Raw genomic sequence first — 26433 nt, forward strand, 5'->3', positions numbered from 1 at the left:
AGAGTCTCAAGGCACAGTGAGCTCAGAGCCCCAAAGAACAGCTACCAAGACTGGGCGCCAGAGCAGGGGGCAAGGAGAGGAGTGTAAGGTGGGAGAGGTCTAAGGGGCTGGTTATTCAGGCTCTGAGCTATGGTCAGATGCTTCCTGTGTACAATAAGAAACCTCAAAACTTTTGAGAGCTTTTGCACCAGGAAGGGAAATTGTGTTTTGTTTTTACTTTTGTTAATTAAAAAGATCCCCCTTGCTTTGGGTAGAGAAGGAATTTCACTGCTGGAAACTATATGCCAAAAGTCTAGAATGCATGAGAACTACCTTCAGATACCAGGAGGGCTGTGGAGTGCATTAAGAGCAGACATTCCATGAGGTTCTGGTCTCAAAGAGTCATCAGTCAGTGGACTCGGCACCTAGAGAAGTAATAAACGCCCAGTAACTGCAGGTATGCAAGCAGATGTTAATGTACTGGCCCAGTTTCCTGTGGACGATACATACGTTTTCAGTGGGAATCAGACAGATGACTTGTACAGTTCATCTTTAAGAGATGAACTTTTAAGCCCATTAGCTCTAGGGACTGAATGAGAACTGAGAGTCACAATAGACAACTGAGTACTGGTGGTTAGTTGCATTCTTTAGTGCAGCACGACCCAGAGGATCTTCAATAACATGTTAAAAGTATTCGCCAACAAAGGATCCTGGGGATGTGCAGACTTGACAAAATCTGGGTTAAAGTTGAACAGGATTCCTCACAACCTTTTATGTAACTAGTGTGCAGTATGAACCTCCAAGATGCAGACAAGGTATACACCATTTCCCAAATCTACTTAACCAAAGAAGTTTTTTTTTTTTTTTAAGGAGTGTTTTGTGGTACTAATGTTTCATGGAACACATTTGGGTGATGCTTATATAGGGTAATTTGAGACCCCACATACAAGGTAATGCAGGGTCATGGAAGCAGGTGATATGCTAAAGGAAACAGAGGACCTAAGAGCACTCGCTTTTTCATCTTAAAAAAAAAAAAATGGTAATACTAAAGCCACAGGGTTGTGATGTGAAATGAAAAGTCTAATATATGTGAAAGGACTGTAGAGTGCCCCAAAATACTGTTATTGTGATGAGGATGATTCATCTCACTATCCATATTAGCAAGATAATTTCAGGCATCAGAGATGGCTTTAGGGTTGGTCACCTACTTAACTGGGACAAAAACAATGACACCTCTCCTGTATCATGTATTAAAATGAGCTTAGTAGTTAAATGACCTGGGATTTGGCCCTATAACTTTTCTTTTTTTTTTTTAATTTTTTTGTTAACTTTTATTTATTTATGATAGTCACAGAGAGAGAGAGAGAGGCAGAGACATAGGCAGAGGGAGAAGCAGGCTCCATGCACCGGGAGCCCGACGTGGGATTTGATCCCGGGTCTCCAGGATCGCGCCCTGGGCCAAAGGCAGGCGCTAAACCACTGCGCCACCCAGGGATCCCAACTTTTCTTTTTTTAATATTGCATCCTAACTAGCAATGTAATAAACCATAAACCAGGATTGGTAACTACATTGGGATCTTACAAAATGGCTCCCATGGGGATGTTTATACAGCTAAGCTTTTACTATGTCTGATACACTGGGCAGGGGGGTGGGGAGGCTGAAAAGTCAGCTAGCAGGATGTGCAAACACAAAGTGAACATTGGCAGAGAAATGTACACTGAAAGCTAAGGGTAGACTGAGAAAATCCATGCTTATTTTCTAAGCATGTATCAGCAGCAAGCTGGCAGACCCGCTTCCTCCTACAGCTTTTAATGCTTTGCCTTAAAGTGATGGGCAGTGTCATAGCAAGATGACTGGATTGGGGTTAAAATATCCACCCAACTCAGATATGCCCTACCTGTTCCATCTTAGACACGTTCATTAATTTTCTGAGACTTAGTTTTTCCCTTTTAAAAAATGACTCATTTATCCCTCTCCTTCATTAAGGTCACTGCAGAGATAAAGTAAGAGAACATGTGAAAATGGTTTATGTATATTTATAATTAATAAGCATGATAACATCTGACATGGAATTGGTACCTCTTAAATATTGAATCAGATGGATGGGTGAATGGGATGCATAAATAGATAAAATGGATGGACAGTTGGATTAGACTTGCAAGATGGATGGATAGATTGGTTGGATGGGTGGATGGCCAGAAGATAGGTGAATGTAAAGATGATGAGTTGGGATGAATGAACTAGTGAATGGATTAGTTTTGGAGCCATCTGCCAGCTTCCTTGTAGTATCTTCTATTAATCCTTCTCTTCTCCTCCTCCAGTCTGTTCCCAGTTCTCCAAAGGAGTCTACGCCATCTTTGGGTTTTATGAACGGAGAACTGTCAACATGCTGACCTCCTTCTGTGGGGCCCTCCATGTCTGCTTCATTACACCGAGCTTTCCTGTTGACACTTCCAATCAGTTTGTCCTTCAGCTGCGCCCAGAGCTGCAGGATGCTCTTATCAGCATCATCGACCATTACAAATGGCAGAAATTTGTCTACATTTATGATGCCGACCGGGGTAAGCCAAGGGTTGGGGTGGGAGACTGTTGAGTAATGGGAGAAAATTGCCAGCAGGAAGGAGAATGATGCCTCCTTGCCTCAGTGAAAAGCATGGGGGGAATGATCCAGAAATGCTTTACTTCGATGGGCTGATTTCTTGGCGCTAACCTCCAACTTACAGTGTGGAAACATCCTTTGAGAGAGTAATCCTCTTAACATACCATGTCACTCTACAGTTCACCAAGCTTCCATGGCTCCTGAGTCCAGACTCAAAGCCGAAGGGCCTATGTTGAATGGTTCATAGCTCACAGCATAGTTGTCAGGAGCAAAGACTGTAGAGTCAGACAGACCTGGATCTAAATTCCATGTCCTCTCCTCTCCAGCTGTTTGTCTTTGGGCAAGCTCTCTCTGCCTCAGTTTGACCATTTACGTTGGGCAAATTTTCTGTGCCTTCATTCCCTCATCCCTGTAATAAGATAAACCTGATCTCTACCTCCTAAAGTTGCTGTGAGGATTGAATGAGGTGACTAGAACGTTCCTGTCAGTGCATGGAACATAAGTGCTCAGAGTCCTCCATGTATGTTAGCTATCAACATAATCATCACCTCTCCTAGGCCCTTCTAATTGTGCTTCCACTTACATTTTGAATTTTACATCACACTTTCCAAATGTTTCCTATGCTTTTTTTCTTCTCTGCGTCTTTCCTCATGCTGTTCCTCATTTCTAGAATGCACTTGCTTTCCCAAATCTACATATGTAAATCCTTCTTCTCTTTTGTAGTCTGCTCAATCACTGCTTTCTCTATTCCCTAATCCTTAAATGTGAACTATCTTCTTTTTTCTAACGTCTGTGGTGGTTGTACTGTACTCTCCTACCTTTCTTTCCCTTGTATACTAAGTAGTCATCAGAACTTAGTCATAATTGGTATAAGTAAATAAATGGATTATGAAAGGTCTGGAAACTGAGACAGAAGAGTTTTACCCTAAGTGAAATGGAGATTTTATAGGAGGTTGACTGGGGGAAGACCGAGAAGATTTTGAGTAGGAGAGTGGCTTGTGAGATTCATTTTTGGGGGCAGTGTTAAGCAGGCATTGTTCAATGAGGAGGAGCTGGAGGGAGAGACCAGAAACCCTCTGCTTTCTTCAATTTTCCCTTCCCTCTCCTTATTTGAGGATTTCCCTTCTCAAACAGCAGTCATTGTGAGGATCATACCTGCAGAAGGGCTATTTCAGGACAGTTGTACAGCATTCTGAAGCTTGAGGCCTAGAAATGGCAAATTTACTTCCCAGAACCCAGAAGACTGTAACTTTGATTATAGAGAATCACCTCTGGGGTTGGCAGAAGCACCTATGCTCTTAAAAGGACTCTGTCTCAGGAATCTGAGCTCAGAGCTCTGCCATTTGTTAGTTATGTGACCTTGGGCCAAAAACTAAATCTCTCTGAGCCTCAATTTTCATATCTGTGGTGCAATGGGGATGATAATGATTTGTGCCTCATATGATTAAGTAAACTGAAAACAAGAAAGCTAGTAGAATAGTGCCAGACACATAGTAAACTTTCAGTGAATATGAGGCGTAAGCATGCCAAATAGCTTGCACTGCAAAAGAAACGAAGGTAAGAAGGCATAACAGAATCAATTGAGAGATGATTCTTGAGGCCAGGCACCGTGCTGATTACTATGGGAGGGATTAGCAGTGTTAGAAGGAGACAACTAATATTCATACAAAAGATTGATTAATAATGTAAGAGTGAAAGAACCACCTAAAGTAGCAGAAAAACGACCTTCATCTTTCCCTCAAAGATATCTATGTTCTAAGAATTTTTGGAACCTATAAATGTATTATATTCAATGGCAAGAGGGATTAAGATTACAGATGGAATATACGTTGCTAACCAACTGATTTTAGAGAGATTAGATTGGATTATTCTTTTGGGCCTAATATAATCACAAGCGTTCTTAAATGTGGAAGTTGGAGGTAGAAGAGTCAGTGTCAGAGGCTGATGTGGAAAAGACCTGACCAGTTGCTGCTGGTTTTGAAGTTGGAAGGGACCATAAACTGAGGAATGCAAGCAAGTCTCTAGAAGCTAGAAAGCCAAGAAAATTTTCTTCCCTAGAACCTCCTGAGAGTAACATAGCCCCACTGACACATTGATTTTAGCTCAAGGAGATTCATTTCAAACTGACCTGTGGCAATATAAGATGATAAATGTGTGTTGTTTCAGACCAATGAGTTTATAGTGATTTGTTATAGCAGCCGTAGGAAACTGAGACCATTTATGTCTTAAAGATGAAACAAAACTGCATTGAGTAATGGGCTTCTCTCTCATTTAACTATAAATTAGAAGAGAATAATTTAAGTCAGTACACACTGATTGAATACCTACTACATAAGAGGCAAAGTATCAGGTATTGAACATTCATGAATTTGACAGTTATTAGGTGCCTATTTAGATGTTGGGTTGGCACATTTAATAAGCAACTACTAAATACCCAATAATAATATTTATAAAACCCTTTACTTCCCAGAACATTTACATTCCCAGAATGTATCAAACATTCTCATTTAATCCTTATGATGACACTATGAGGCGGGCATTATTAACATCACCGTTTTACCATTAAAGAAACTAAAGTTTAAAGCTAAGGAGTTTGTAAAAGGTCACCAGGATATTGTAGCAACAGGATTTGAGCCTTAGATTATATTTTTAATTAACACTACTGTGTGCTGAGTTCTGGAAACAAGCTCAAAAGAGAACCACTGCCTGCCTTCAGTGGGCTCAGACTTGCATAGTGGGAAAATGTTAGAGCTGAGTTTGGTGAAGGAGTCAGGACGGGGGGAGACAATGGAAGTGGGTGCCAAGTGGAGGCAGGTGGTACCTGTGTATCCTGATTGCCACTTCTCTGTCTTACCCAATTTCCAGGTTTGTCCGTCCTGCAGAAAGTTCTGGACACAGCTGCTGAGAAGAACTGGCAGGTGACAGCAGTCAACATTTTGACCACCACAGAGGAAGGATACCGGATGCTCTTTCAGGACCTAGAAAAGAAAAAGGAGCGACTAGTGGTGGTGGACTGTGAATCAGAACGCCTCAATGCCATCTTGGGCCAGGTAGTGCATGTAGCAAAGGCTTAGAGTGGGTGAGGGCAGTGGTTCAAGAGGGAGCTGGATGGCCTTTTGCCTTGAGTGTTACAAAGAGAGCTCTTGACTAGATGAGACAGGTGACTCCTTCCCCACATTCCGTAATTTATACATTTTAATTCTGAACTTTTATGAAATAGTACAAACAATGGGAGACTGGATCTAGGGCTTAAAATGGTTCTCAGATCAGTTGCTTTATGGTGAAAAAGCGTATTACATCGCATTTTAGAGTTTGTGAAGCACTATCACCTGGGAACACAGACTGTAGAATCAGATTCCTGGGTTCTGTCATCACTGGTCTAGCATTTAGCATCTCATCCATTCGGCCCACTGCCCTGTTTTAAGAGTACAGGGAAGCAGCAAGCACCTCTGTACTGTTTCCTTAAATACACTCATGCGTCTGAGAAATCCATTGATTGTACATCCTGTGAAAGGGCACTGTAACCTCAATAGTTTTTAGCCAGAGGTCTCTAAGCTGTGGTTCTTCCTATTCTAAGAACTAGAGCATGTACCCATTTCACAAGCAGCAGGCCTTTGTGTTAATCTCTTGTCTTTCGACATATACTTGTGTATCTAGGTTGAGCTAGCAAGAAAATAGATTTTGCAATCATTCTTTAACAGTGCCATGTAATTAAAGATGGTAGTTTCAGGTAATTGACAATATGACAAAGCTTGTTGATGGCCTTTCTAGACCCTGGGACCCCCACCAGGAATCTCACCATGAGCTCAGCAACCATTTAGAGGTCTCAGCAACAGAACAGGAGAAATTTTGAAAATCAGTGATTGTTTAAGGCATTAATTATGTGTTCTACTAGATAAAGTATGGATCTGACCACCCCTCTTGGAAACAGAAAACAGAAAAATTGTTTCTATGGGATTCTCTGGGCTGGACTCAAGGGATTTGAATGCTAGTTAAACGAGACAGTATAGGGTAATGGTTAAGCACAGAGACCCTTCCGCCAGAGTGGCTGGAAGTTAAACCCCACTAGTCTTTACTAGCTCCATGACTTTGGGCCAGGTTTTTAATCTTTCTATGTCTCAGATTTCTGATCTGTGAAAGGGGCATCATAATAATTATAGCTTTCTTCAGACAGTTCCTGTGAGAATTAAAAGGCAATTATCATATGGTTTCACTCATATGTGGAAGGTAAGAGTGCAGAGGACCAAAAGGGAAGGGAGGGAAAACTGAATGGGAAAAAAATCAGAGAGGGAGACAAACCATGAAAGACTCTTAACTATAGAAAACAAAGTGAAGTTTGCTGGAGGGGTGGTGGGTGGGGGGATGGGGTGACTGGGTGTTGGGCATTAAGGAGGGCACATGATGTGATGAGCACTGGGTGTTATATGCAACTGATGAATTATTGAACACTACATCTAAACTTATGAAGTATTATATGTTGGCTAATTGAATTTAAATAAATCATAAATAAATAAAATTAAATTTAAAAAAAAACCAAATAAATAAAAAATAAAAATCTATTCATGTAAAGAAAGGAGCCTGCCCCGTAGAAAGTGACATGTGTAAGCCTGTGCCTAGTTTTGCTATTTATAGCACCACCTAGTACTGCCTTCTTGAGTCACTTCCCTCTTTGGGCATAAGGGTCCTCATCTGTAAAATAGGAATGACGGCTTCTGTTCTACAGGGCTGAGAAAAAGATTGGGTGAGATAGCAGTTGGAAAAAGTGCTGAACGATAATTAGGTATTCTTAATAGACTGATGACTTGTCCTTCATTGCTCTGTAGTAAAGATAGTAGCCAGTGCTACCATTTTCTGAGCACTTGCCATATACCAGACACCATGCCAAGTCTTTTCCATGCACCATGCTACCTCATCTTCACATAAACTGTATAAAACTGCTTCTATCAGCTCCCTTAATTTATAAATAAAGAAACAAGAGACTTGCCTGGGATTTCACAGCTAGTATATAAGAAAAGCAGGAAGTCAGACTTCTGGCTGCAGAGCCAGACCCTCCTAAAAATGTAACTTTTCAGCCTCTGCTGACTTTAGCCACATATTCTGTGAAAAGACAAATTCTGTTTTACAGGGAAGTGACTTGTTTATATGGGCATTTTGGATTGTAGTAATAGTAACTCTTTTAATTGTTAGGTTTTTCTATTCTGAAAAGCAAGACTGAATTGCTGAAGAGATCTTACAGAGCACCCAATTTACTGTGTGTATTCACATTTCACAGATGGAATAACTGATGGTCACAATGGTTGATTTGCCTTGGGTTCAAACGACTAGTTAGTAACAGTGATGAGTCTTGAATTTACATCTAAAAGCTTGCAGCCTGACATTTTGGCATCATTCCAAATAATCAAATGCTTGAATTCGGATATTTTCAGTCTAATACAAATGTCCTGCCTAACCTAAAGAAGGAGATAGTGATTCTCAATTCCAGTAAAGGAATTGCCTGTCTCTATCTCCAGCCCCCCAACTAGAATACTGGCATTTTGAGGGCAAGGATTTTTGTTTTATTTTCTTCTTTGTGGTATCCATAGTGTTTTGAATAATGCTTCGTATCTTGTGGGTATTCAATAAATATTTTTTGAGTGTGTGGAAAGAATAGGGAATCAATGAAGGGTCAAGGAAAGATCCCAAATGTGAGATAGGTCTGAATATTTATAGGTAGCTATTGGCTGGATAAGAGCCATTAAGCTAGAAAGAAAGGCAAGTAGGGAGGCCCAGAAGGCATGTGAGGGCTGAGGTTGGTAGAATGGCTTAGCAAGCCAGCTGGAGCATGCTGAGTGTCTACTAGGAGACAGTGATGGTGACATAATTGATACTATCCTTGGAAACCATTCTAAAGAGTTTGGGGTTTATTCCAAAGAGAGTGGAGAGGCAGTGAAGGTTTGTGAGCAAGGAATAGGCTTATTAGAATATAATGCTTTGACAGTATATCAGACACCAAATTATATAGTACAGTCATTAAGCTGAGAATGAGTTAAAGATGAGAGAGACCAGGATTAGACCATCCATCACATCATCCTGCTTTACTGTCTTCATAGTGCTTCTCACTTGCTGAAATCTTGTTCATTCATCTGTTTATATATTTACCATCTGTCTCCCTACTAAAACGTCAGTTCAGTTTAGTAAGGACACAAGGACCTTGCCTTATATGTTCACAGGTTGTCCTCAGCACATAGCATAATGCTTAGCATATCATCCATGTTCAATAAATATCTGTTGGTTGGATTAATTAATCAGAGAAGGTTTTACAGAGTAGTTGAGATTCAAGCTCAGCTGTAAAGGTTATGAATAGTCAGAATGGGAAAGGACATTCCAGACACAAAGATTATGAATTAAGGTAGTCCCGTGGAAATAAGATTTGAAGGAATAGGGTCAGGAAGGCTATGGGTTCCACATGAAATTGTAGATTACCTTTATAACACCTCTCTCAGTTTATAACCCTGAGGGCACTCACTTCTTCATCTGTTTAGTGTGGGTCTCATCCCAGTAAAGTGGGACCTCCAGGGGGCCAAAGACCATACTTGTCTCACCTCCCACTATATCCACAGCATAGTGCTTGGTACAAAGTAAGCACTTAATAAATGGTTGTGAAAGAAAAGTAGGAAAGGAGAGAAGAGAGGACAATGGGTTAATAAGCGAAAAGACAGGTGGGAAGGTTTGGATTATGTTGAACTATATGAAATTGCTAATTTTTACCAACCAAAAGTCATCAATTGTCATCCGTTTCTTATGTTTCAATCTGTAAGTTTATCCTGCAGATTATTCTTATCTATTGCCTAAATGTGGTAGGTTTTAAAATATCTTTAAAAAAATCTGCTATTTAATGTTTTGTGTTTATTAGAAGCTGAATAGGCTTATGGTAAAGGTATCTTATTATTGAAAGGGCAGCAAACCATTTGACAAGAAGATGGAAAAGTAATGAAGAATTACTAATAAAACTATCATCCCAATAGTATTTGAGCTCGATGGTCTGGAATTCCACAATCTAACCACTGTTTCAGAGCATTCATTGTGTGTGCTTGCATTTAATTATTCCCTACATAAAAAAATATGTGAGCCGCTATGCCCATACATCCAATTAAGTAGATGTCTGAATGTGGATTTTAATAACCTTGAAAATTTATTCAGTTAGACAAGAAGCCCAAGTGCTTCTCATATGTTTTATGCCTTCTTGTAAGAGTGCAAGAGAGGCTCTGAGCAGAATGTACTAACCCCAATTTCATGATTAAAAAATAAAGAAATAGATCAAGTTAACTTGCAGGCTGAGCTAGGGCTAAACCAAGGCCTATGCTCTTAGCTGTTCCTTGGGTAGTGTGTCTGGCTGTCTGAGCAAACCTCTGGATAATTCTTTCTACAAATATTTTTCCTGCCCACAATGATTACAAAAGTCTTCACTTTTAGGATGGAGAGATTTGGGGGGACCCCGGCTCTTAATAATTAATCATAATTGGGTGTTACATGCAAAGACTCACAACATTTGGGTTCCTGTCCAGCACTGCTGCAGGATCTAGGCAAATCACTTCCCCTCTTTAGCCCTGAACTTCCCATCTGTACAGTGGAAGATTGGACCATCTGATCCCAACATTCCCTTCCAACTTCCAGGTTAAGTGCTCAGTTAATGTCTGGGTACTCAACTGGTTTAGGGAAGAAGGCACAATATTAGGAAAAGAAGGAACTGGGTCTGAATATATGTCATGCAAGGAATTAAAGGGCAAGAACCTACCCATCTGACCATCCACCCACACCCATCCATCCATCCAAGCAGCAGATATTGTCATGACAGTGGCAGGAAATTCAACACAGTATAAGATTCACACCAAGAAAGAATCTCCATCCAGGGAAAGACTTTATGGGAGAAGCGAAATGAGCATTTCATCTGAATGAGGTATGTGTGTGTGTTAATACTACTCTACCCCTAGTATCAAACAAAACTGATTTCAAATCCTGCATCTGCCACTTAATAGCCGGGTAAACTTAGGGAGCTTATTTAATCTCTCCATGCTTCAATTTCTCATCTGTAAAATGAGGGTATCAATAATGCCACCATCACTGAGTAGTTGTGATATGGTAGTCTCACTACTTAGGATAGGGAAAGGCACATTGTCAGCACTCAGTGTTAGTTGCTATTAATACTGTTATAGCTTTAATTGCAAAACTGATTGGTGAATCCCTTCACATCATGTTTTATAGATTATAAAGCTGGAGAAGAACGGCATTGGCTACCACTACATCCTTGCAAATCTGGTGAGTACAGTGCACTACACAGGTTGTCCTCAGCCTGTGTAGACTTTCAGTCTATGCATTTTTGCACATTTGGGCCTTACTTTGCTCCTGTGGTCCCCAGCTAATGGGAACTGCATGGGTGGAAGGGGGAATTCAGAGCTGCAATACTAAATTTACCTTTTCCCCTCAACATTCTCACTTGTCAGACCACAGCACACTATTAGTAAATTTCTAATCTTCCGTAGAAGAGACGGTTATCTGAATTGCAGATTCAATCAGTTTTGCCCCTTGACAATAAGGACAAAACTGGCACATCTTTGAACGACTACAGGATGTTTCCACCCCATTGTTTTGACTATTTTGACATTAGTAATAGTGTTTACAAGTACAAACACCAGAATCACAATTATACTAGTATTGACAGATCTTTAACTAGAAGCAATTTTCCAACAGAAAAATATTATGTCAATTTAGTTTGTATTCACTTTTCTATGTGATATAGATTAAGCTTGTCTTCTTAAAAATTTTGTTTTCATTTTAATGTATTGCAGTTCTTTTTATTGGGCACAATTATTTGAGTGTTGTGAAGATTTGAGTCATCAAATATTTTTTATTCATATTAAATTTTACCTAATAACATGTGCCATTATAACTTTTATTTTATGGCCGTTATATCTAGCAATTCTATTTCTCTTGTGTTGTGTTTTGACCATCCATCTTTTTTTTTTTTTAAGATTTTATTTATTTATTCATGAGAGACACACACACAGAGAGAGAGAGAGGCAGAGACACAGGCAGAGGGAGAAGCAGGCTCCACGCATCGAGCCAGATGTGGAACTCGATCCCTGGTCTCCAGGATCACGCCCTGGGCTGAAAGTGGTGCTAAACCGCTGAGCCACCTGGGCTGCCCCATCCGTCTTTTTTATCATGAAGTTTGATTCTTCCAAAATTTTATCCAAAGCCAAATATAATTTAATTTGCCTTTAGTCCCATTTTTACATTTTGTAAAGAGCTTCATGGTGATGTAATTCATACCATACTGTTTATATATATAAAGCGTACAATTCATTGCTTTTTAGTATAATCACAGAATTATGAAACCATCACCACAATCTAACTTTAGAATTTTTTGTCATCCCAAAAAAGAAACCCCACACCCATCAGCACTCACTCCCCACTGCTCCCTATATCCCCTACCCCACCCCCAGCACTAGGCAACTAGCAATCTACCTTTTAAGTATTTGCATATCCTGAACATTGCATACAAACAAAATCATATAATATGTGATCTTTTGTGACTAAAAGTGATCTTTCTTTCACTTAGCATCATGTTTTCAAAGTTCTTCCATATTGTAGCATGTATTTCACTCCTTTTCATTGCCAAGTTAATATTCTATTTTATGGCTATACTGCATTTTATCTATTCATTGGTTGATGAACACGTGGGTAATTTTCTCTTTTCAACTATTATGAATAAAGCTACTATGACTATTTAGGCACAAACTTTTCTCTTGATTATATACCTAGGAGTGGAATTGTTGGGTTATATGGTAACTCTGTGTTTAACATCTTGAGGAAATTACTTTCCAAAGCGGTTATATCTCCCAGCAAATCAATAACAAGTTTTTATATTGTTTAAAATATTTTAATCAATAACACATTTTGCCATTTGACAGTATGAGCAATTATCAGTTTTCCCCCAATAGTAACTTTTCCCACAAAGTTTCTTTGTAATCCCGGCTTGTCTTTGAAATTTTCTGTTTTCATTAAGATGTGGTTTTAAGATTTTTATTTATAACGAAGTGTATATGTAATTTTATGCATATTATTTGGTGTTGATTATTCCTATGAGTAGCATTAACTAATGAAACAAAATATTACTCTCTTTTATTTATTTTTGGATAAAAGGTCATTAGTAGAACAAAGGCACCAGGTCTGGCTGTATGTAAAGGCCAAAATTACAGGATCTAAAAATAAGACCAAAACATCCTGCCTAATCCTTAAATTCTAGTTGTCTTTCTGATCCAATCTCAATCTTAAACAGGTTCCTGCCTAAACCTTCTTTCCCTTCAAAACTTCCTTGCCTTGGCCATACTAATATTTCAGGCTCAGGACCAGAAATAAGAAGGGCTCATTGAGATAGGCTAATTCAGACCCAGTTGTTAATAGCTAAATATGATACATTTCTCAGAGGTATTTGCATTTTAAACAGTGGGTAGCTCCAGAGACTTTTAGGGAACAGGAGCCTCACCCTAAATAATTTTGCAAAGACAGAATTTTTGACTTTGTAATGAAGCAGACTCTTGACATCCCTCTAATCCCAGCTCCTTAGTGCCTGAAGGGACTTTGGAAATTAATGCTCCTCTGCTAAGTCTCCTCTGCTCATAGAGAAACAGAACCAGCAGGTGGTGTGGCCAGGGACACACAAGTCAGGGATAGAGTTAGGGCTAGCACCAAGGCTGGTGGGCAGTATCCAACACCATATGCACTACTCCAGCATGCCTCTCCGTACAGACTGAGCAAGCATCCTGCTGTTTGAGAATACACAGAACAATGTGGGGGCATGCATAATCACCTCTCTGGGATAAGATAGAAATTACATATCAGTGGCCTTGGAGCCACTGAAAGACCCCAGATAATTAAATTGCCAGCCTCCATCTGTTGCCAAGTGACCCCTTGGTCACTGCATCACCAAGTCAGCCCCTTGGGCTTCTGTATCCTTCTGATCTGCATTCTTCTTCTTCTGACCTAATGAGCTCTCATATCCTTACAACTGCCAGCTAATAGGATGCAAATTGCATATACCATCCAAATACAAAAGACTTGCATGTTCCAATAGATTAGTTGATAATTAGGCTTCAAATTACTAATTAATTCAGTTTGAAACATAGGCGAGTATGTGGTGTGTGTTTTTCTTCCCTCTTCAGAGAAATAACGCAATTTATAAGATGATAATTTTTAGAAATTCCGCCACATAATTAGCCTGCTGCTGCATGGAACTGACCCCCTCCTTCAGAGTGTTTGTGATTAGGGTGTAATTATAGAGTTAGAAACCAAGGAAGCTTTTGAAAGATTTAACAAAAGGAAGGAGCTACACTTTTATTTCACAGTTCTATCTGCACAAGAGAAATGGAATGCACAAGCTCCGAAGTAGCCAACAGCAGTTTTCCAAAAGATCACTTTGGAGGGATTCATATAGCCAGCTTTGGGGGGGCTGCTAGAAAAGGAGAGGGAAGGAGACTGTGGATCAGAGAGGACAGCTTTATGGACCGGGAGTAAAAACAACCATGAACCCTCCACCCCCCAACCCAGATTTTTGTCCAGACACCACCCTTAGCCAGCTCTCTGATCCTGGGCAACTCCCCATTAACTGGGAATGATAGTTCCTGATCTGAAGGCTCATAGCGTCACCTGGGAGATCAAAGATGTTGCTGAATATCACCATGTTTTGGAAAGTTCAACACTGCTACATAGGTAGGGAACTCTTACTACATATACTAAATCTACCCATCTCTACATCACATATTGTGGATACATTTACACACACATACACATATATGCATATGTATGTATTCATATTTTATATACAATAGGATAGATGTGTATTTATATTTCTGTACCACTGGTATGTCCATAAAGTGTACTTGAACCTTGCTGAAATTGAAGAGCTATACCATTATTTCTCTCTCTCTCTCTCTTTTTTTTTTTTTTTTTCATTTTTTAAAGAGAGAGAGAGGGTAAACTGGGGGATGGGGCAGTCAGAGGAAGAGAGAGAGAATCCCAAGCAGCCTTCATACCCAGTGCAGAGCCCAACTCAGGGTTTGATCCCATGACTCCAAGACCATGACCTGAGCTGAAATCAAGAGTTGGATACTCAGCTGACTGAGCACCTGTATACCATTATTTCTTAAAGAAGCATGTAGGCCCTGGAACACACCAGAGGGCCAGGCTATCTGTTCTCCTCTAAACTCCAGTACCGACTTCATGTTCACTCGCTGCTCTGACATTGTGGTCAAAGCAGGCATTTACCAGTCAGGGCCCTCCAGAGTTATAGCTCTTATCTTTGTGATACATCAGCAGCAAATCTTAGACCAAACTAGTGTTTCTCAAAACAGAGGGCCTGTGGACCCCTACAATGCATCTGTAGAGTCAGTTTGGAAAACACTGAGCTAATAGTTAAATGCTGTAGTGTCACTGGAATGTAAAAATAAGTACTTACATCATGGGACAAATGACCAGAATATTAATATTGATGATTAGAGTTTCATTGAAACAAAAAGCACATGGTAAAATGCTTATCGAGAACCAGCAGACCTCAGAATATACAAAGGGTCCAGCAGATCTCAGTTTGAAAAACACTGAAGGTGTTGATTCTCTTTCAATATGGACCATTTGGTGCCTCCTAGGGGGTTAATAACAGTAAAAGTAACATAATTCTCCCATTTTCACGGCTGTTATAGTTTATGTGAGTTTCTTATGAATCACACCACTTGCTTTTGAATGTCACAATACTCCGATGAAGTAAGCAAGGTAGATTTCATCACACTCATTTTACAGATGTGGGAACTGAGGCTCTAAGCCACTATATTACTGAGCTGCAGAGGAGGAAGGCAGGTACCTAATCAATGGAGTTGGGCTCTTGGGAATTTGACCAAAAAAAAAAAAAAAAAAAAAAAAAAAAAACAAGAAATGTGGTCATAAAAATAGAGCAAGCAGACTAACCTGATGCCAAGCCACTAGGACCCACTGACCCAGAATTCTTAAACCCCTAGTGAATAATAATGACAATAATACAATGGCAGTAACTACTACAATTCATTGAATCATTGCTACCTTCTAGGCACTAAGGAAAGTATTTAAATGCATATCTATTGAACCCTTATCATAGCCCTTGATAATATTTTGCCCACTTTTTAGACGAATAAACTGAAGTTCAGAAGGATTAGTGAATTTTCCAAAGTCACGAAGTTTATAAAATGATGGAGCTGGGCTTCCCCTCCAGGACCACAGAACTCCAGAATGCATGTGCCTAGTACTGTGTCTTGTGACAGCTGAGCATGAGGAAGTTTGACAAAGGAGCAGGGAGGTTTGGGGGTTAGGGGGAGTGGTCCTTGACAAGAGGGCTTGCCTACAGTAGACCTCAAACTCAAACTTAGGCCCTCAAAAATCCTATTTGATACCTTTTTAATTATACACTGAGGGAATTTCATTATAACTATCATTTCTAGTGTATAAGGTATCTGAGGGAGAGACAGTGAGGTCACCCCAGGTCTCACTGGAGTATTTGGGGATCAGAACAGTCAGCCCTTCTCACCATGTGGTTGCATATTAACACCTGTAAAGTGTTGGAGTAGGAAGGTTTGGTTCATGGGGCAGTGAATCCAAGTGTCCGTTTCTGTGCCGTTGCCCTCTGTTCTGTCGGGTCCTGAGAAGAAATTGTTCTTTAGTCTCTTTCTCTCCTATGCTGAGAAATCTGTCTCCACCTTCTGTAAAGCCACCCTAGCCCACTTTCTTCTGCACTTCTCTTCCAACTGTCTTACTGCCATACCAGCTCATGTCTGGTTTCCATAGCCCCTGCTTAGGCAGGAGGTGCAGTTGGGAAGGGTTGTTGAAGGTCCAACAGACTTGGCTTTAAATCCTGGCTTTATAGCTATTAGCCATATGATATTAGTCAAGTTACCTACTTGTTCTAAACATTCCTTGCCTCATCTGTAAAAGAGGGAATAATGTTATATTGTCTACCTCCTCATTGGTATTATGACAATTAAAGTTATAAAGTGTGTCTAGTACATATTTGGCCCAAATAAGCACTCAATAAGTGTTAGTAATTGCCACCATAATAATCATTGTACCATCATCATCATTATCAATAGTGGGTGAAAAAAGACATTTAATATCCGGGGACACAATACTGTCTTTGAGGTCCCTCAACCCTCTCCCAAACCAAACCTCATCCATGACTGACTCACAATTATGTAATGTCTTCATCTCTGTTTGTCTTTAAGCTCCTAGAGGAAGAAACAGGTCTGCCTTGTTCACTGATAAATTCCCAGGGCCTGGCAGAGGGAGCTGCATGTAACAGGTGTTCTTTAAAAAGTCACTAAATGAATGAATGAGGGAAATGACTGCTCAGGAAATAAACAATGTTCATAACTACACATCACATGCTCTTACAGGCAAAACCCTTGAATACAAAATGCTAAGAGTAGCAGAAGTACTGGAAATGTGAACACAGTTATGAATATGCACATGAGTACACAAAGATGGGCCTAAGAGGGCTTTTAATCCACTTCCCATAAAGGACCAGAATCCTCTACAACACCCCTAATAGAAGCCCATCCATCCAGTTCCTGCTTGAATGATATCCAGTGGTAGGGAACTCACTGCCCTCAGGCAGCCCTTTCTCTCCTCAAATAGATGTAAGGTTTCTAGTCTTCCTCAAAGGGGGCCCAGTCTGCCGTGCAACCCTCTCTGCACTTTTGGCACCATGTGCTCTCTTGGAAGCCTTGCAGAATATGTCTGCTGCCCTTCCACAAAGCAACCTTCACATGCTTAGAAATGCCTACTCTGCTTGTGTTTGGTGTTTGCTCTTCTGGCCTGAGCACCTCTCTGTTCCCTCAATATGTTTTCACAGTACATGCTTCTAACAGACAACCAATCTATCATCAGGGGTGGATCAAGCATGTCCTTGAGCCTAGCACTGCACGGGGCTCCTATGGGAAGTTTCTCATAAGAGAAGAATCACACAGCTTAACTTTTGTCCTGAAGCAACAAGGCCTTGTCTTCCAGCCAGATTGGAACATGTAACTGAAGTTCTAAAGAAAGTGAGAGGGAGCGCTTGGGTGACTTAGTTAGTTGAGTGTCCGACTCTGGATCTCATCTCAGGTCTTGATCTCAGGGTTATGAGTTCAAGCCCCACATTGGACTCCACACTGGGCTTAGAGCCTATTTTTTAAAAATGCAACAAAAAATCAGTGTGAGATAATTATGCAAGCCCCCATAAATGGCCATCTGAGTTGCCAGAGCATGGTAGTCGGAGACTAGAGAGTCCTCTATAGGCTGCAGGGTGTCTGGGAAGGATGACAGTGAATCCGTGTGGCCAGTGGTCCTATGAAGAGCACGCCTTTGCCCTGGTTTGAAGTGTCCAAGAGAGGGCATCCCTGGGTGGCTCAGCGGTTTAGCACCTGCCTTTGGCCCAGGGCGTGATCCTGGAGTTCCGGGATCGAGTCCCACATCGGGCTCCCTGCATGGAGCCTGCTTCTCCCTCTGCCTCTGTTTCTGCCTCTCTCTCATGAATAAATAAATAAAATCCTTAAAAAAAGTGAAAAGTCCAAAAGAGCTAGTGCTGAAGGGTCCCTAGGAGCTCATCTCACTCAGCCCCTTATTTTATAAATGGGCACTTAAGGCCCAGAGAAGGGAAGTGACCTGCTTTAGGTCACTGAGAAGTTAAACAATAGAGCTGGGCCTGGGATTTGGAGCAATTATTTGCTCTGTTCTTTATGCTTCATTCCCCCCACTGCTGCCTCTCAGTTTCCGCAATGTGCCTGTGTGTGAGTGTGTGTGAGTGTGTGTGTGTATGTGTGTGTGTGAGAGAAAGAAACAGGCAGAAACATGGAGACCAAGAAAAAGGTTCAGAAGTGTTCCTTCCAGCCTTCCTGACCCCTATCAGAGTCTCTCTTCACTGATGAGACCCCCTGCAGCTTCCCATTCTCTCTTGCATACACCCTTTCCTCCCTCCAGTTTCTCTCACCTCACTCTCCTATAACAGTGCAAACACATGGTTTGCTTTATGATCACCAAGGCTGACATTGCAGAAACTCTGGAAGCAAAGAGGAAGTAGGTGGGTAGAAAGCCAAATCCCAGATCCCAAAGGATCCTTACTTGCTAAGTGGCCCAAGCATTCCATAGGACAAAGTCCGGTCTGTTGCTCTTCACACTTATACCTCACTAGACTAATTCACTCTAGAGACATCTGAGAGTTTCTGTACCCCTCCAAGAAAAATGAGATTATATTCCCATTTTATGAGTGAGAAAAAAAAGAGGTTCAAGTTTCTGAAGGAAATTTTCTAAGGTCATGGGGCTAAAGCTAGAATTTGAACTCAGATCTCTCTAGATCTAAAAATTAGGTTTGTTCTTCATCGGGCCACATTGCCCAAATTAGGGAAAACTTGCAACTCTGAGGCCTGGTATTACAATTGAACAAATCTGAGAAATAAACTCCTTTCCTCCTGAAACTTCCTTGGTTTGAATTTTGACTCACCCACTTACTAGCTGTGACACTGAGCAAGTCACTTCACCTCTCTGTACCTCAGTTTCCTTATCTGTAGGTGGGAATATGAATACACACTTCACAAGTTAAAGATAAAATGAGCTATTTTATGTCGAGTTTTAGAACAATGGGTGCAGCAGAAGCCTGGGGTCTCATCCCAATTCTGACAGTGACTCATTATCATTTGCAAAAAAAAAAAATTATATATATATATATGTATATATATGTATATATATATATGCAGAGTCTCAATTTGTTGAAGATTTGATATGATGTTTTTTAAAGGAATAAATTGTCAAGAGGACTTTTGCGGATCTATAATTTCCATAAATTATAGTTCTAGTTTTCCTGCCTCTCTCTCTACAGTCCAGGGATATCAAAAACAAAATGCCCATCCCACATTGGCTTCTTTCATCACTAGGGAGATGCTGCTCCATTAATCTTAAGCATTCAGTGCTAGTAGCCTTTGCTCTTGCAAGCCATGCACACTTTGGCTGATATAGAATAGTCCTTTCCATGCTGAGTTAACAGACTATTCCAGATATGCAAGACAGTGTCTGCAATTGCTCTTTCAGAGCATGAAACCCCCTTGCCACCACCAGCTTAGAAGCAGAAGGAACAGATGTTTCAGCACCAATTGTGGCGGGAGTTTGGGATAATGTGTAAATGGAAGGGTTCAGTCCTTACTTCTTACTTGTCCCTCTTTTTAAAACAGAAAAGCAGATAATATAATGGAAGGAACATGGAGTCCCATGAGTTGTGAGGCTCTAAGTGAGTACTTACTTTGTGCCAGGCATCATTCTAAGAATTTAACATATGTTCATTAGGTAATCTTCACCATAGGATATCAATAAAATAATAATCCTTATTTTACAGTGAAGGATCTCAAGACACAGAAAAGTTAAGTAGCTTGCCTGTAGCCAAAAGCTAGGAGATAAAAGAGCTGAAATTTGAATACAGGCTGGTGTGTAACATGTGCTTCCTCTGATTTACTGCCCTTTGTCATTCTGAATTGGAACCTCCAAGCATATATGTTTTCTGCTTAAAAGGCTATTCCTTGCACTTTTCACACAACCAAATGTCCTCTTTCAGGCTTCATTGCTTCTACCAGGGAGGCTTCCCTAAACTCCAAGGTCAGGTTTTGTTCATTTAGTTGCTCTACAATTACTTGGGTAATAGTGACATTTCTCACTAAATCATAAATAACTTGAAAGCAGGGATCACACCTGTGATTCTTGGCTGCACTGCTTTGTCTACTATGTGCTTTGCAGTATTAAGTACTCAGAGATGAATGGGAGCATTAAATGAGTAACTAAACTAAAACATTCCTTTCCCCATTCTAGTAGATTTCAAATTTATCTAATGTTTGGACTGTCATTCATTTTTCAGCAAGCATTCAATAGACACCTACTGTATTGAGACACTTTGAAAATGCTTAAGCTGGTTTTGCAAAACAGGTTTTCTGTAGTCTTCACCTGATCCTCCCTGGACAGGAAGGTTTGGATCAATGTAAAAGGAAGATATTGTTGGCTTCAAGTCAGCCAAGAACTCTAGGCCCCACACTAGGCTGAATTTTGAATTGACCTTTGGCTCTTATTCTGGCCAGGTGTCACCTCTGACTGCAGCCAGTTAGAACACTGTTAACATAAATGGAAGCTCGGGGAGACTAACCAGTGCCAGGCCAGATAATGTATTTGTTGGCCCATGCATCAATAACCCCGTCTGGGGGCCCTGGATCTTCTGACACAAAGTGCCAGCATTTTATCCTAAACCCCTGGACTGAGACAACCTGACTGGCTTTGACAATACTTTGGCAACAATGGACACCTGGGTGTTGGCAGATATCCAAGCATACAGGTACCTGCCTCCCTGGTTTCAAATGCACTTGGATAAGTTAACACTAGTGGTTTTTTCCAATACAGACAGTGTTTTAGCTGATTTAAACACAGCTACAATGTCTTATTGACTTTGCAGGAACCAGATAAGACTGCATGTTACCAGGGATTATGTAAAGTGAGGATACATTTAAGTTTTGGTTGGTTAAAGTGACTAAAATAGGAAAATGTGAAGACCCTTATGCAGAGACATGGTGATTTGAGGACACAACTGAGTCCTCAGCTAAGGAATATTCCATGAATTCATATATATCCATATTCATGTGCACACACCTATGTAGATCAAAGCTGGAAGAGCCCTTATGAGAGAAATCAACTGGCTTAGAAGTTTCTAAACTTTTTAGTTAAAAGCTCTATTTTCAAATGGAATCTTGGTGGGGGCCCCCAACATGTAAAACAGATGAAAAAAAGTGCTGCTTTCATAGAGGGAGGATAGGGATCTAGGACCCCCTTCTTTTGCATTCCCCTACCCCATCATGGTGACCTCTAAAATGCTTGCAACCTGGGAACATAGCTTGAATGATCATTGATCCAGCCAATGCTCTTCTTTACAGATTGATAAACTAGTGCAGGGAGAGATTGAGACCATTGCCCAAGGGCAAACAGCTCTTATGGTTCAAAGACAGGACAGAACTTGTGTGACTGTCCCTAAATCTGTTTTCTTGACAATTCTTATTTATGACCTAGTTCAGAATATACTACATGGAAAAGTCAATGAAAAGCTCTCTTTAATCCAGAGGACAAAAGCTGAAAGGTGACAGGGTGGAAGCATGTGAGAGAAATGAAAAGGGTGAGCAAAGACATTTGCTATCTCTTCCTTAATTCCTTAGCTGGAATTGAGCCATCTGTGTGCTCCAGGTGCTGTGTTGCAAATATGGTGGGGACTGAGGTCCCACCCCCTGGGAGCCCACAGTCTCTTAGAGCAGGCATGAAGGACAACTGCAGGCTCAGGGAGAGAGAGAGACCTCAGAGTGATAGAAACAATTTCAAGCAGCAGGTCACATTAAAGGAAGTGAAGGCAAACGTCCTGATCTCCTGGAGACCTGCTAAATCCTTCCTACTGTAGAGATTCAGGCCATCCCACATGCTTCGCTGCAGGAGATGGAGGAGTCAGACTGACAGGACTAGCAGTGAGGAGGCAGGATGTACAGTGCTGGGAAAACAAGCTGAGTGTCTTGTTACCTGCTACAACTGTGGTCTCTGCCCATCACTGGCTGTGTGATATTGGGCAGAAGCCATCCCCATTCGGTTAAGTCTCAGTTTTCTCATTTGCATAATGGTAATGGTAAGAGTAAGTACCCGATCCACAGGTTTGTTATGAGGATTAAATGAGATAATAAAAATAAAGCCCTTAGCATTATGCCTACTACTTAGTACAGGCTTTGACACATCTTAGGCACTATGGCAGTTGTCATTATATTTTAGCCAAAATCTGCCTACCGTGATTTCTATCCATTCACAGGTACAGGCTTGCCTTCTGGAGTCTTGGTGAATAAATCTTCCCCCTCTTTCCCATGACAGGATCTGCATACATCCTCCGCTTACCTTCTCAGTTTCCAGCATTTTTCAGGTTGATTATTCCCACTTTCTCCAGTATTTCTAATGCAACAAGACTTTTCAAACTTCACTTCCCTGTAACCATCCTCTCTTTGGAGCTGTCATCTAAGAATCTATCTGATGAGTGGGGGAAATTTGGCATGTTCAACTTGTGCCCTTCTCAGGATAAAGTACAGTTTCTTTGATTTATTCTAACTCTACCTCTTCTAGATCTCACGGGGATGAAACAGAAGCTAGTGCTCTTTCTAGTGTCCCAGGTCTTGTTTAATAAACCTTCTTCCTGGCCCCTTTAACAATGCTGGATGTTCCCTCTTCCTTCTGACGGATGTGGTGTCCATGCAAGCAGGATGATGAGGGCTGAACCGCTTGCACATGATCCCCTTGAAAGCATCCTAGAGAAAAAGGAAATCTAGCTTTGAAGATAAAGCTTTTCATCCTCCAACAGCAGTGTCCCTGTACACCTGCCTCATGTTCTCTCAGGCGTCTTGCTTGGCCCACTGCCTGGTTTTGAAGCAGTTCTAGCAACACCTAACTTCTTTTGAGGCCATGATAATGATATTGGTGATAATAGCGAATGTTCACTAAGCACTTACTATGTGCTAGACACAGTTTTAAGTGCTTAAATATATTCTTTTCAAACTTCCACTGCTTCTATGCTGTAGGTGCTATTATATTTGCATTTTGAAGACCAGAGAACTGAGCCTTGGAGAGGTTAAGTAACCAATAAGTGTGTATAATCAGTTCTTTTGTTTCCAGCCACACGTGATAATTAATAGTCATAATGATAGCCCAGAGCCTCTTCATGATCCTGAAAGCATTTTCTAAATCTTCACAGCTACATGAAAGCATATCCAACGTAGTTATAATGTTAAACATCTCTTTAGGATATCATAATTATTTGAAATGGCTTTTCATTCTAATCCTTTGAAAATTATATTGACGTTAGAAGGAATGTCTATGTTAACTACTTAATTAAGCACTTTTACTCCCATTCTATTCCACTAGCTGGTCAGCATTGCACTGCTCCTACAATGACATATAAGGGAGTCAGGTTGTAACCCCAGCTAATCCCCTAACTAGCTATATGGCCTTAGGCCTCTCGTGTCCTCTCTGGAGCTCACTTTCCCCATCTGTACAATGAGGGGTTTGGTCTGATCTCCAACATCTTTGTATCAGGTGTCAGTAAACTGTGGTCTAAGGGTCAGTTCCAGCTGTCACCTCATTTTGTTTGGCTCATGAGCTAAGAATGGTTTTTACAGTTTTAAATTATTGGAAAAAATGAAAAGAATGATATTTCATGACTTGTGAAAATCATATGAAATTCAAATTTCAGTGTCCATAAATAAATTTTGTTGGGACACAGCCATGCTCATTCATTTTACTATTGTCTATGGCTGCTTTCATGCTATAATGGCAGAGTTGAATAATTACAGCAGAAGCCATATGGCCTGCAAAGCCGAAAATATTCACAATCTGGCCCTTTACAGAAAATATTTGCCGACCCCCTGGTTTGGATGTAGGGTAGGTGGGCACTAATAGACTTTAGATAAATCAGGGGCTTGAGAAACATCTAGCCAATCTTCAGAGATTAGCGTCAAGGAAAGAAACGTACGATGTTCAACCACAAATACTCCTTTAAGATAGAAAGCTGTAGGGCAGCCCAGGTGGCTAAGCGGCTTAGCACTGCCCGTCAGCCCAGGGCATGATCCTGGAGTTCCGGGATCGAGTCCCACGTCGGGCTCCCTGCACGGAGCCTGCTTCTCCCTCTGCCTGTCTCTGCCTCTCTCTCTCTCTCTCTCTCTCTCTGTGCTTCTCATTAATAAATAAATAAAATCTTTAAAAAAAAGCTAGAAAGCTGTACTAGAAGGCCTCTCTTCAGCAGGGTGAATCATGTATTCAGGGCTATTAGCTATGCCATCCACACTGTCATAGTTTCTTTGTCCCTCTTTGGATAGTCTGGCAGCTCCATTCTAAAGCTAAGTTCAAAAAAAATAAAATAAAAATAAAATAAAGCTAAGTTCATGTGTTCCTCTACCTGGAAGGAAATGTAACATATTGACAAGACAGATTTTATGATTGGACTATGGTCTGAATTCTTGCTTGCTGTGTGATCTCAAGAGAGTTTCCAAAAGTCTCTGAACCACAGCTCTTCAACATAAAATTGGGATGGATACTCACTCAACTCATTTATGCAAATAAGCATCTGGTGCCTACTGTGCATATTCACCTTTCAGGGTTGTTTGGGGGATAAAATAAGATTATCTATATAAAGCATTTAACAGAATGCCTGGCTCAGGATAAGAACTCGGGAAATGTTTAAAATAAATCTAAGGGTGACTGTTGACTAATTATTTCATTTTTCATTTTTAAATGACAGTAAACTTATCACTCTCAGAAGGTTGTTGAGATGAAGTTATGTAATGCATATGAAGTAGAACTTCAGCCATTATTCCTGTTTTTGTTATTCTTATGAGCAATGCTTCTGAAGCTATGTTTCAGTGGAGCAGTTAACTGTGCCAGTATTCTTTATCTCCAACCCAGGAGATAACAAAGTAAGCAAGGCTCCCTTAACACACCATAACAAAGTTTCAATAAATGAGACAACTTATCTTCCTTGTTTTGCCACAGCCACTCCTTCCTCCACTGACAGATGATTCCTAACCATCAAAGTACATCAGAATTATTTGGAGAAGCTATTTTTATTTTTTCATAGTATAAAAAGGAACTATATTCATATAGTGAAAAAGAAAAAATATTACAGAAGGGTATAAAATAAAAAGCAAATGCCTGTTCTCTTCAATCTCATACTTATTAAAAATCTTAAGCCTTTTCTGTGTTTGGTGATTCTGGTGATTTCCTCCACATTTCTACATAATATACAGAATATGTCGCTTTTTCTTCCTTAATCAATTTTAATCCTATCTGTGACTCTCCCATTAGAAAGATGATCAATCATCTTATACTATCCTGCACACCTATTCCTCAGTGTTTGTTATTTGTGCTATCATTTGGAATTATTCTAAAGAGTATCTTTATAATTTTAATACATTGAACTTTGATTTTTTTGTTAGCATTAGCATTTTATAAAAATACAGGTGTCTAGGGGTACCTGGGTGGTTTAGTCAGTTAAGCATCTGCCTTCAGCTCACGTCATGATCTCAGGGCCCTGGGATCCAGCCCCAAATAGGGCTCTCTGCTCAGCAGGGAGTCTGCTCCCCCACTCCCTCTGTTCTTGTGTGTGTGCTCTTGCTCTCTCAAATAAATAAAATCTTTTTTAAAAAAATTTAAAAATACAGGTGTCCAGTTTCCTCTCCAAGGTTACTGAATGAAAATCCTTAGAGATGACTATAAAGCTCTTGAAGTTATTCTGATATATCCCTCAGGTTGAGGACCTCTATCCTGAGAGCCTGCAGTACACCAGCCAGGTCATCTATGCTTGAATGAAGACAGGAGGCAGAGCATTCGTCTTATGTCACACATTCATCAGACACACGTGGGACACTATAAAGGGCCACAGAGGTGTCAAAACAGCACATGGGAGCATAGGGACATAACAGCTCCAAGAGCTCACTTGTCACAATGTGTATTTTATTTTTTTTAAGATTTTATTTATTTATTTGAGAGAGAGAGAGAGAGAGCAAGAGAGAGCATGAGCAGGGAGGAAGAGCAGAGCAAGAGGGACAAGCAGACTCCCTGCTGAGCAGAGAGCCTGACGCAATGCTCAATCCTAGGACCCTGATATCATGACCTGACCCAAAGGCAGACACTTAACTGAATGAGCCACCCAGGTGCCTCAAAACATTATTTTAGATGAGAAGCAGAGTCACTCTCTGAAGAGCAGCAGCTGGTACAGCTCTGC

The 26433-nt window shown here is 40.6% G+C and overlaps 1 protein-coding gene across 5 annotated transcripts in view; it reads left to right on the top strand.

Annotated features, from left to right (window-relative positions):
- The window catches only part of GRIA1 (glutamate ionotropic receptor AMPA type subunit 1), a 300553-nt gene that overhangs the window by 151934 nt on the left and 122186 nt on the right, over positions 1–26433 (top strand). For all 5 annotated transcript variants that reach the window (XR_005986977.1, XM_041750345.1, XM_041750344.1 and 2 more), the window contains exons 3-5: positions 2302–2541; positions 5445–5629; positions 10821–10874. Coding sequence is in view for 4 of the 5 variants with exons in the window: in XM_041750345.1 (XP_041606279.1) it covers positions 2302–2541; positions 5445–5629; positions 10821–10874 (479 nt within the window). In the remaining variant the exon portion in view is untranslated. The remainder of the gene's footprint in view (positions 1–2301; positions 2542–5444; positions 5630–10820; positions 10875–26433) is intronic.

The sequence above is a fragment of the Vulpes lagopus genome, chromosome 3 (assembly GCF_018345385.1).
Source record: "Vulpes lagopus strain Blue_001 chromosome 3, ASM1834538v1, whole genome shotgun sequence".
Lineage (NCBI taxonomy): Eukaryota > Metazoa > Chordata > Mammalia > Carnivora > Canidae > Vulpes > Vulpes lagopus.